Source organism: Scomber japonicus, chromosome 12 (genome assembly GCF_027409825.1).
Source record: "Scomber japonicus isolate fScoJap1 chromosome 12, fScoJap1.pri, whole genome shotgun sequence".
Taxonomy (NCBI): Eukaryota; Metazoa; Chordata; class Actinopteri; order Scombriformes; family Scombridae; genus Scomber; species Scomber japonicus.
The window spans coordinates 20089248-20102203 of record NC_070589.1 but is presented as its reverse complement, the minus strand read 5'-3'; the positions used below and the strand labels follow the sequence as shown (position 1 = coordinate 20102203).

Here is a 12956-nt window from a genome sequence, read left to right as displayed (position 1 = left end):
AGGCCGCCCCCTCACTCCAAAAACACAGAGGGGCTTTAGCACAACCTACGGCCTGGCTGCTTTGTGTCAGTCATCAAAGGCATCAGACTTGGCAGACTAGACCCTTTTCTCACTATCAGCTACACTGCTGAACACGAGTATCCTGGCTCACCATCTCTGTGTACGAAACACTCACTACAAACTCTCAATACTGCTCCAGAAAGTGGACAAGCCAGGGTACAAGCCAGGGTACAAAACCTCTCCAATGCTCCAACGATTAAATCAAGCAGAATTTAGGTAAAGAGTACAGCGAGAAACAGGCTTCATTTGATCTATTATACATAGAAAATTCAACTTCAAATTTAAGACAATGAGTACTTTAATATGGGGGTTAAACACTGTGGCTCCTATTACACAACCATTATAAATATGGCGAGACAGTTCATTATTGACCTTGGAAGCAGTAGTTGACACAACAATGTCACCACAAATTCCATTTAGCACTGTATTTGGTCTAGACAAGAGCATTTGATTGTGGTACACAATCCTCCATAGCTTTTCAGCAAACACAAGCAAGAAAGCCATTAATGTGCACTTAAAAAAACAGAAGAACATCAACAATTCTGTAACAACAGTTGGTCAAACTCTATCTGCTGAGAAAGACTGTGATATAATCAAAAGCTCCAGCACACCAACTAAATGGAAGGTGTGGTGGGATAGTTTTCTCAATTTCAGACTTGATAGAAATGACTTGTGTCATCCATGTGTTACTGCTTTCAAATATCAGCTTTGAATAAATAGCTCAAGGGATGTAATGTTGTTTCTAGCTCTGGATTCTGGCTCTCATTTTGGATGCTTTTCAATGGTATTCATAACTGTCCAAGAGAAATCTTGGACTGTTGAGATCCTCTTCTTGGAAGCATAAGACGTCAGTGTATAAAAAGTATCCAAAATGCTGCCATACCATGGAAGAATAACAAGAAGAAGAAAAGGAAAATTTACTCTGCCAGTCTAACATCCATATTTCGAATTCCTTCTGATTGACTGTTCAAAGAAAGCAATTATTCAGAGGGTTGTTTATATGTCCTTTGACCCAAAAACCCAATTCGGTTTTAAGTATTTTTAATCTCTTGGAAATCTTCTGGGTGCTGGTTTATTGGAATAATGCTCGGATAAAAACTAAACAAATGAATTCATATTAAAAAATCCCAGACTACCTTCTAATCAGCTCAGCGAGAGGTTGTTGATGTAGTGGATATAGTGCAGGTTCAGAGCATGAATGTATTATACAGTAAGAGAGCTAATCCTCACTGCCTGGCACTGGTCCAACTATGCACTATTTCTACCAGGGAACCCATTCTCCCCCTAGCCACATAGCTATCAAACTGAAGTGGCTTGTTATGAAAATGAAAGGAGAGTAGTAGATATTGATCATTTATCAGTGATGCTTTAAGTGTCATGGGGCTGTAATATGATATACTACATGGGTATATACTTATAATATATGGCCTTCACTAATGGTTTAGTGTGCAATCGTGCAATGAGAGGGTCAATTCCACATTTTTTATGGAGGGAAACATTGCAAGTAAAGCAAGCTGAATTCCTTCTTTTTATTTTTACAGGCCTCTGGCTTCAATTATGAAAACATGTGGTAATGAAGATGTTCCGCTCAAAGTCCCACCAGGAAATTAATTCTGAGCTCAACGAAGCATAGGTGCTGTTGAAACTTGCTAGGAAATTAGAAAAGGTACTACAGAAGGCGTGTTGTGTTTAGAGCATATTACATTTTAGGGCTCCGGGAGTTAAACAAATCACAGATCAACTCCGTAGCCCAGTCTTGCCACTGCTACGCTATTATGAACAATGCTGTCAGCTCATCTGTAAATGGCTAGGCTGAAATGCATTTAACGATGCTGATGAAATCCCTAAGAGGTGATGCTGGTTTGTAATATGCTGGAACCATGTCGAGAGAAGGGCTGACATCTTGTTTTCCTCCTCTAACACACCCCATCACAATAAACTGCCAGCAGCCCTATCATCATTGTTGTTGTAATTCAGACTGAGCTTTGTCATGAAGAGGAGCATCTGTTATTTGCTTGCCAGACTTATATTTTACTAGTCTATGAGATAAGAGTTCTTTACTATATTTAGGCATATACAAAACTCCCTGGTCAAGCATGAAATACTTTTTTAGCCATACTAAAAGGTGGCTCTAGGAACCTCTCTACCACTTTAGTCCAGATGGAAATATCTCAAAAGCTATTGGATATATTCCAGCAAAATTTTGTACAGACATTCATGGTGCCCCAAGAATGAATCCTGATGTAGGTGATCCCCTTCCAGCACCACCAGCAGGTCAAAGTTTTTGCTTATCCAGTAAACTATTTCAACATCTACTTGCGGGCTTGGCACAGCATTTTGTACAAACATTTGCAGTGCCCTGGTTGCACCAATGGGCAAATGTTAGGTTGCCATCATGCTAAAGATTACACCTGCTGAGCATGAGCATGCTAACACTAGCGTTAAGTTTAATGCACTGTTGTGGCAGCCTCACAAAGCAACTAGCAGGGCTTAGTCTTGTTGCAACTTCAATGCATATTTTGTCTACTAGTACTACTCTACTAATATTTATATGTTGAATTAGATACATTGATCCAATATAAAGCTCCAATACAGCTGAACAGCTCCTGCTACCATAGCCTTATTAACTGTAGTCAACAGGGATGCCTTTCTCCTCACTGTTGACACAGGGCTGTAAAGTCGTGTCTACATGCCAAGTTAAGGTCAAGGAAGACAGATAAGCCTGTGTCATAGAAGACAACAAAGACCTGAATAAAGAATCTTTTGTCTTTGACTTGGGGTTTCTGCAGAAAAGGATACACACATTCAAGTTTGGTCTACACATGGGGAACAGGGGCTGAATGCATTTGTCTCATACACGTTCTTCTTTTTGTGTGTGTTTCTCATTCATGCATGCTCTTTCATTATCTTACTTAGTACCCAGCCACCCACTCACTATGTATAAAGGGTAATTTTCAGCCTTATCAACATTTTCTGTAGGAAACTCTCCTGTCAGGAAGCAGACCACAATAGACACAGTGTCATTTGAGAATTCAAGTTTAACACTGCAGATTGTCAATAAGGCCTTTTCAATGATGTGACAGGGGGTCTAGACCAGAAGAAACCTGGGGCAATACAGGTATCAGTTAACAAGTGATTCTGCATGTGTGTAGATGTTTACTGAGATCATTAGAAACCCTACTCTGTAAAGGTTTCCAACTTTCCTGTGCACATGCAAACTAATTTTCCAAGTTAATAAGCCGCATTTCTCTTCATGCTGGAATCCAAGTGCTGCTGAATGCAAGATAAAAAGGTTATAAAATCACCTTCATTTAATTTATTTTTCTTGCAGAGACTACTGAAAGTACATGATACTCTACAAAGACCAAACATGGCAAAACACCTTCTGTTTGTATTTGAATAGTTATTACTCAAAGCTACAGTTACATACAGTAGGTCTTGATTGACACTCTACCACACCCTTGTAATGAAGCATGTAATGCCTCAGTAGCATGAACAAAAAAAGACAAAAATAACACTAGCCTTTTCAGAGGTAGTCGAGCGATGAAAGCTATCAGACAAGCCTTGTCAGGATTCCCTTGAAAGGCATAAATAATGACATCTTATATAAATTGAGCAAATGCAGTTTAATATATTCACCCTCACCCTGACTGAACTAGTCAGTTGTTGTAAATTCATGTCAAAATTTTATCGTCACGTTTCAACATCATTTACAGGTGTGAGCATGGGAAAAATAAAGCCTTTATCATCAACTGACTGCAGACCAGAGCCAATGCAAACTAATGGAGAATACCCTAATGGTTCAGGTTAAAGCTGCTGAAGAGTTCCAACATCCTTTTAATCAGGATGTAAGACAGGAAGGCCCCCCTTTTTACGCTGCAAATGTAGATTACAAATTAAACATCCTGGATCTGAATCCCAATAGCGTTTGACAAATGCTGGAATTCATTTACAAAATTGGACAAATTAACCATAATGTACAACAAGGTCCAAACTCACTCAACGGTGAGTCAGAGTTTAAAACACACCATTTAGTTTACTAGGCCAATGGACCACACAGGAAGAGGCTAAATGCTATTAGGGAAGCAAGTTTCAGAGATCAGCCACCTCCCTCCAGCCAGTGCTTTCTTCTGAAATATTTTGAGATGGGGATTTGTTTGGAAAGCTATTGTTCTCCTCTCTATGGGCGATTCCTCTTTTGGACGAGCAGTGTTTGAAGCATTGCTCCTAAGAATGGCCTGTGGGTCATTAGAGAAGACTCATCTCCAATTTGGACTCTAAAGTGAAGCAACATCAACGAGAAAGAACAGTTTGAGGCTTCTTTGATAAACGATTAAATCACAGCAGAAATACCAGTCAACATCTTTCACCCTGTCTTTCTGATGTTTGTTTGTGTATACTCGACTTTCCTGTTTTTCTTACGTGCTGTGATTTATCCTTTGATCTGTGCTTCACCCTTGTCCATCTCACTGACATCTCCTGCATTTGCGTTTTAACGCAGAGATCCAAAGAGCTAAGCACTGAATACAAATGGACTGACTCGTTGGTCTGTAAGGAGAAAAAGGCCTCAGACTCCAACTATGTCTGCTCACCATCCTGAACTGCAAATTTCAGGGTTATTCAGGGTTTTAGCAGGGCTTGCAATGTGTTATAGCCATGGTTTTCATCTGAGATGAAAGCCTCCAGGATGGAAACATGTTCAGTGCCCACTTTCCATCTTACTTTCTACAAGCACTTACTGTTTCAGTTTGACAAGACATTCACAAAATGCTTCGTGAAGCAACTGGAAAAGTGGATTTCCCCCACAACAGGAATTAAGAGGAGAAATTTGTAGAAACTGCTGCAACTGGTATAAACGTAGAGGGTGTGTACAGTTAGCGTACTGGCAAACATATCACAGCCAACCAAAAGAGAACATTCACTTCTTTATTTCAACTAATAAATTGACTGTAAGTCAGTCATGCATTTTTTAACTTTCTAGACCTACTAGTCTTTAAAAACTGTAATATGGAGATAAACATGTACTGTATATTCAAATACAGATAACCACTGAAATTAAGCAATGCACTAATATGTTTTTTATGGATGGTTCTTATATTGTGTCTAATACTTATTTGTCTACACACTAATACTAATGTGCATTTTTGTTACAATGTTGTAACAAATGCAGATGGGAAAACTATTTTAAAAAAAAGTATTATTTAGGTATTCAGTACTGATTATTTTATTTGTGTTTGATTTCTCAATAATCATTTGTTGCATACAATGTGTGAAAATGACCAATTGCTATTTCCCAAAACACAATGCGATGTCAAGATATTCATTTTACTATCATATAAGACAAAGAAAGGCAATCAATCGATTTGAGCTAGGGAATGTATGGTAATGTCTGTGGCTTGAAAAATGCCTTAAACTATTAATTACCAAAACAAGTTTACCAAAAATGTTATGCTGATCAATTAACTATTTCAGCTGTAGTTTTTATTGGCTTTATTTAGTTGCTTGTTTAAAATCCCTAAACAAAATATTATATAAGTCAATGCAAAACAAAATGGGACCGATCAGTGAGTCATGTTTTCCAAGATAACGTTATTCCCCCTAAAAAAAGCCTTAGCATTTCCCAAAAAGGCAAAAAGATTAAATCAAACAAAATTATGACCACTCCTCAAGATGTGTTGGAGGAGACAGACCCACATGGGCTTATTAACGCAAATGGAGCTGTGGCCTCTTTCCCTTTTAACACGATACCACACCTGATGAGATGGGAAGATAGCAGGAGGCCTTTTTTCCAACCTGAATTCCTTGGTCTCTTTCCACTGGAGACACTGTGCGAAGCCAGTGGATCATGGAAAGGCCATAAAATGCAGCGGATGACTTTGTTACCATGTACAAACAAAGGACGCAAATCAGCTCAATGAGTAACCACATTCACTCACTTATTCATGCTGTGTTCTCAGTGGATGTATACAAGCTAACGAACATCTATGAGTTGAAGTACTTGCAGGGTCCCATACAACATCATAAATGCTGGCTTACTTTGATTGACAAGCCAAAAGAAGATCTTTTAATAATTAAAATCAATCATATAGAAGACAGCATTTTTTAACCCATTAAATATTGATGTCAGACATGAAAACAATACATAAAACTTAATTGTTTGTGGTTTGTTTAGACTGAAAAGCACCAGAAACTGTTGAGATATCCATCATGTGTGTCTGGAGGCATGTATGGTCTCAGTTTTCTTTAAGATGTATAGAATAGTGTAATGGTGTTATAACTAAGCATCCTGGGTTCACCTAACTGTATACATTTAAGGAAACAATAAACATGAACGATAGTCCAAACCTCTCAATTTAAACATTTTGTTGTATTGTGCTGCACAAACTAAAACCCCTCCCAACTTTCCTCTCCTCTCCAAAACAAAAAAAAATAGTTGAATCTCATTCAATTGTCCCTCCCAGCTCCCTTACAGTAGAGATGATGGCAAAAAACACCAAAAATGTATTTATTTATTCATCTCATATCGTGCCTAACTTTAATGCATTATAACATATCAGTAGGCTTTCCGCCCATCTGATCGGCTATATCGGATCAGCCGATTTTATGCAATTTATGAGATCGGCTGTAATGTCTTAATTCGCCAATCCAATCAATGTCATCATTGACGTGTTGAAACTTTTTGCACAAGGAAACTCATGGAGTTTATCGTGCTGGCCAACCTGCCATTTAATATTGTGGAGAACCCGGCATTGCAACGTTTGCAGGCATACTTTGCTGCAGTCATATTATTAAATAGGTGCTACAGTATTTTACTGTTAAAATTAAGAACAAAAGCTGCTTCACTTCCCTCTCAATGACATACCCGTCTGGCCTCGGGTGCGTCTGCTGCACAGCACAGATCTCAGTTGCTCTACAAAAGTATCGGCCCTGCCAGATAACCTGCCCTCTACAGAGGCACTATTGTCTCTGAGTGAAACCAAAATCCTGCACCTCGCCAGCAGCTCTCTAAAATCTCTACCGCTCAGACATGATGCAGTTTATCAAAGCCAGGAGGGAGGGCGGCGAGAAATGATCCTCTAGCTCCCACGGCCCATAATCAAAAAGCCAAATTTCCAACAATGGTTACAGCAGATGGAAGTCTGGGAAGGTCGTCAGAGAATCAGCAAGACACAGCAGCAGCAGTAGTAGCACCAGGCCCACTCTGAACCCTAAAAAGCAGACTGGAGATTCTAGGATTACACAGGATCCTAGCCTATATTTCACTACTTCACATCCATCTAGTCCAAGAGAGTGGGCTTTAATGAAAAGAAAAGGCATGGTTTTCTGGAAGTTATTGGGAAAAAATAGGTGACTGATGAGGGAAGTTGGCTTGTTAGATCCCAACACAATGCAGAGGGAAAAGCACTTACTCAGAATGCTGAAATGCACTGCAGGACTGAAATTGTCATGATTCAGCTCAACTGTGGCAGGTGTGCAAGCACATTTAAATGTATAAAATGTATGTATAAATGATGGGGCTGAACCTTACCTACATATATCATCTTCCATTCTCGTTCCAGTGAGAACTTGAATAATGCATTAACATTGAAAAAAACATATTGATATAAGCGGGTTATCCTGTGCCTTAAGCGAAACTGGAAAGCCTTGCTTTAGAGATTAAGGATTTAGCCACCAACATGCCCCTGAGATGAGTTTGATCTTTCACAGGTAATCTCATAAAGACCATTTAGAGGAACTCTCAGACAGGTTACACTCATATCTGCACTCTGGTAGTTTGTAAAAGTGACATTTAACAATGAAAAGGTAGAAGAGTAAGAGAAATATTTAAGTGTACAATAAAAATGTAAATCATCACTTTTACAGAAGAAGTCTGATTGATTCCAAGACCGTTTAACATTTCATACAGGAAATAAATCATCACAGTTATTACTTGTGGTTGGCTGCTGGGTGAAGCTGTGGGCATTATTTACAACCTCCTCACAGATGATGACAGTTAATAACCGAGCATGCCAGCAGCGCAGGACGAGGAGCTTTTCAATTATTCAGCAAGTCCTGTCTGACTCCCACTGAAGCCATCACGCCCTGCAAGGTTGGCTGTCACTGAGCACAGGACTGACAGGTGGGCTTCCTGAGGGAGAGGCTGCTCGCTGCCAGGTGTATTAACAGAAACCTCAAATTCAATTCCAACAGGCCCAGATGTCTTCCCCATTAACAGGGTTTAAAAAGAGGAGGGCTGAAAGACAGGGCAAAATGACAGTTCACTTCCCTGTGGATGTTTATCATTTAATAACTTTAGATATCCATCTTTGATTAGTGAAAGGGTTTATTTATTTGTTTCAATTTCATGACATGCACGATTTCTTTTAAATACTTTGTCAAAACTGTCCTGCAACTTACTGCAAAAAAAGGCACATTATTAACAAACTGACCGTTCATTAGTTGCAATTACAACAGCTGAAGAGCTTTCCAATTTTGCATGTCACAAATGCAGTTTACGATGATAATGGTGGCAGATTCATCTCACACAATGGGCCCTTCATTTCAGACAGAGGTAGACAAAAAGGTTTCTCGGTTTTAGCCAGTGACTGTGCTGGCTGAAATGACAACTGTTGTAGATTGTATCAGCTGTGATGAGCTAGAGTAACTAAATAAACTAACATTAACCGCATGACTGAAAATGTTTTCTCCAGCACCAATTAAAATCATTTCAGCAAGTCTTTTACATACAGCATACTGTATTCAAAATAAGCATGTTATTTGTTAAAAATAAAACCCAAACTCTGATAGGAGCCACTTACTTCCACATGGTGTAAAAGTACTACACAATGGATGTTCTAGTCATTAATAGCACACACAGTTTAATCCATTCCTTACATGTTAACTCCTGCTTATTTGTTTTTGGAGAAAACCTGAAACCCTCCAACATTTATTTAATGCCTGATGAGCCTAGATTCAGATTTCAGAAAGAGGATTTAGCAATGGTCAATTAAAAGCTAATTGTCTGTATCTACTCAGTTCAAATGTAACTGTGTCTCTGACAAAGTAAACACTGTAACATGAGTAATATTTAGTTGAGGTGCCCTCCGGCTCATTGATCCATCCACAGTGGAAATGTTTGTATCTTTCTGGAACACCCAAACACAGAGCAGTGTGCACCAAAGGACACACTGCATCCACGATGTCCATCATTTTGACAATTTTTCTCAACTTGAAAATCTTTTGCCACTTCGAAGTGTAAACAGCTGCCCAGATGTTCAACCTCGGTTCTTAGCAACACAAACTCTTCCTGGTCAAACAGTCTCTAATTAGATTCAATAGTTAACCATGCTTGAAAACCATCTCTAGGTTTGGTGATAACTCAAAGGATTACATGCTCTTTTGTGGGTTGAGGAAATTATCCTTCTTCTTAAGGTTTATAAAACCCTTTCAAACCTCACTGGATTATCTCAGATATACGTTGTCACTAAGCTTACAACAAGACTATTTTTCTTTCTTTTTGTTCTGATATTTTTTTCACTGGAGAGTGGTCTCATATCACAGGAACACAGCGTGCCAAGAAAATATACACCTCTGACTATCAAAGCAAAAGCTATCTGATGTCTGTTTGGGCAACCGTCTCCAAATCCAGTGACCATTACACAGTGACTTTGTAACACAATATTTCATGCAATTTTTTTCAGAAAAATCCCATCCAAGGTTTTATTCTGAGTTAATAGTTAAACCAACCTTAAACACATTGTGGAACCCTTCAGGTACTCTTTCTTTAATCACTAACAACCATTAATGTGTGTGCCGTGTTCATCAAAATGAAAAACAATCCGCATAGCCAAGCTTTGGTCTTTCAGTTATGAGTTTTGATGTCATAGGGACATAATTGGCATTTGACATCTTGTTAAAATCAGGTTGGACTGTTACGGACACTGTGCGCTTGGAAAACAGCCCCATGGCCAAAAACAGATACCAACAGCAACAACAACAACTAAAACTGTATCTCATACTACAGCTGCATCGCTACTTCTGCTCATTTCTAATTTTCTCTGGTCTTAATAAAATACCCAAATCCTTATTTACTGTGGGAGACTTGCTGCTGCATGAAATGTGCGCTGTCTAGTTTGTTTAGAAGCCCAGAAATATTTAGGAACTCTGTCTTTTTGGCTGACAAACACTTTTGATTTGTTATGGTTTTCCTGAAACCGGCACTGGTTGTTACTTGTTGGAGCAGACAGGAAAGATGCAATGTGCATGTGTGCTGCTGGTGCTGGACACGCTGTGCTTATCTGCTTATAAGGAGGAACAACAATGTGCAACGAGTGTGGACACGATGATGATTCATGAGAATAGGAAGACATAGTAAAGTGATACTTCTGGTCACTTTCTCTCCTCACATCTGGCCTTTATGCGGTCTGAGTCACCCAAATTCCATGTGGAATAAATCTGACTATTTTTGAAGTGTTTCACCTTACAGTAATAGTTAGGAGATGTGTCCATTTATAGATTTCACACTTGGGAGTATTTAAAATAAAGATATCATTTTGTGGAACATGAAAAAGGGCTGAAGCGAGGGTCAGAACAGTGCTGTTTATATATAAAAAAGAAAATGATTTATGCGACCTTTACTTCAGGGCCAAGAGAAAGCATTAAAATAAGCAGGGCAAGAGAATCCAAGAAACCGGCCACTTCAGCACTAGCTTTGATGTTTTCATCAGCCTCCGGGCTCTCTGTTTTATGTCATATCTTATAGTTAAGTGACTGTCTTCACATTTTGATCTAATCTCTTCTGAGGACCAGATACAAACAGCACACGTGCACCAGAGTCCTATCATGTAAGAGGATGCACAAAATATAAATATAAATAAATAAATGCGACTAGCTGAAAGGGCAACATATGTCAGCCATCAAAGTGAGGTTTTGAGTATAAAAAAGGTTAGAAAATAAAACAGCAGCATGTCATAATGTTGATTTAAATTTGGCGTGTACAGAAAACAAAAATGTTCACATCACATCATATATACAGCTACGAAAGAAACACTGAAGGACTAGAAAATAAAGTATGCCAACAAATTGCACAATCCACATCCCCTCCCTGCAGCAGCATCATCTTCAAATTCGCGTACTTGAGTCATCGTCATTACACATGGGATGTTGCTAAAATACGTAATTTACGCAGTTCACTAATTGGCCGATCAATCAAAACATTTGCGCAACATGCACACTACTTTACTGTGATTATCAATAACTGTGTCGCACATTGAAAGTTTACTGAAACCTCTCTTTAGCTTTCGCCAGGTCACAGCCTGAACACCGACACTGTGAGAAACTTTTCTCCCACGTTGGATTAAGTTTCTCGGCGGTTTTCAGCGACGATTGTCAATTCTTTCAGATTTATGTAAATGCTTGGCGCACACACAGGAAAGCGAAAGCCCTCTCCTTACCATTACAACCCAGCCACGTACGTGTAGCACAACAGCTCCCTGACATACCTTTCTTTTCCGCTGGAAGACAAGAGCCCAAGCAGAGCAAAGAGGTGAGAATGATCCACCTCAGAAAACGCGTTGCCATCGTGTTTTTGAAGCTCCTGGTGAGGAGGTGTCAGTCCATGCCAACAATACGCGATATTCCGCTCTATCAAACCCTAACAATATTTGAGGTTTTTCCTCGTTAAGTGAAAGACTTTTCCTTCTCTGGGAAACTCAAACTTTGACAGCTCCTCCTCCTCGCAGATATCTCCAGCAGTCAGGGCTCAGGCAGCGAGGACAAACCACGTCGTCCACCACCTGACGTCAGCAAGAGGGAGGCTAGATGCGACTCTCAGGCGCTCAGGTAGAGGCAGATGGATGTATTTTGAAAGAATAGAAAGAAAAGAAAACCCCCCCTAGTGAACTATTAGTGTACTATTTTCGGGAAGTGGTCTGAAATATGGTGTATGACACATAATTTGTATGGAAATGGGAAAAAAAACAAATCCTGCACTGATTTTTTTTTTCTGCATCACTGAGACGAAACCAGTTTCTCTCAGCGATGCAATACTAGATCAAACCCGGATAAACTTGTCTGTGAGTATATTTTGGCCACAGACGATAACCCCCCCCCCCCAAAAAAAAGGTACTTGAAGAAAATCTACAAATCTACTGTATTCTTCCATAAAAGCAGACTACAATTTACGTTTTTAAAATAAATTAAGAAATATAGAAAGAATGTTAAAATCAGTTTACAATGACATCAATCTGTAGAAAGCAGAAAATCCTGAGAACATTTGATGGATTTAACAATCAATAGACAATCAAAATTTGGCGTTGATTAATTTTCAGTCAAACAACTAATCCAGTCATCATTTCAGCGCTGCATATAGGCACAAGAGTGGGAAATTTAATCCTGTTAAACACACATTTCTCAAGTTTTAAGTGCAGATAAAGTTGATATTCACATCTTTGTACATTAACTGTGCATATATTAAGTCGCTGTGTAAATTTAAATTAATATAAAATAAGCTTTTATTCTGCAGTTAAAAGGTTTAATAAAATGTATTAAGCAAGTTTGCCCTCTGCTTTTTCTCATGTAGCTATGGTACTGGAATGTGTCTTTAGCTGCCCTTAGCTAGTCTAAAGTTCTGATGAAATTTCAACCTTTGATATGACTGCACCCTTTCAGTATGCATATAAAAAAGAGAACTAACTATAAAACATGTCATCATTAATTTGCCATGAACAAGATGAAGATAATAAACCTATAAAAGACCATATAGATTAATTATATAGAAAAATAACTATCATAAGTATCTACTTTTAGTTACATATTTATCTCTTACCAAGACACAGAATCTGATGCAACTTTCTGCTGAGCTATTTTCGTTGAAGATATAGAAAGTAGGAGAAAAGGGTGAGGATGATTCACCTGAG

The 12956-nt window shown here is 38.8% G+C and overlaps 1 protein-coding gene across 1 annotated transcript in view; it reads right to left on the bottom strand.

The window, feature by feature from the left end:
• egfra (epidermal growth factor receptor a (erythroblastic leukemia viral (v-erb-b) oncogene homolog, avian)) overlaps positions 1-11754 on the bottom strand; it is a 39335-nt gene extending 27581 nt beyond the window's left edge. The window contains exon 1 of the mRNA XM_053329377.1: positions 11541-11754. Within this exon, the coding sequence (XP_053185352.1) occupies positions 11541-11619 (79 nt within the window). The 5' untranslated portion in view covers positions 11620-11754. The remainder of the gene's footprint in view (positions 1-11540) is intronic.
• Positions 11755-12956: the final 1202 nt, after the last annotated feature.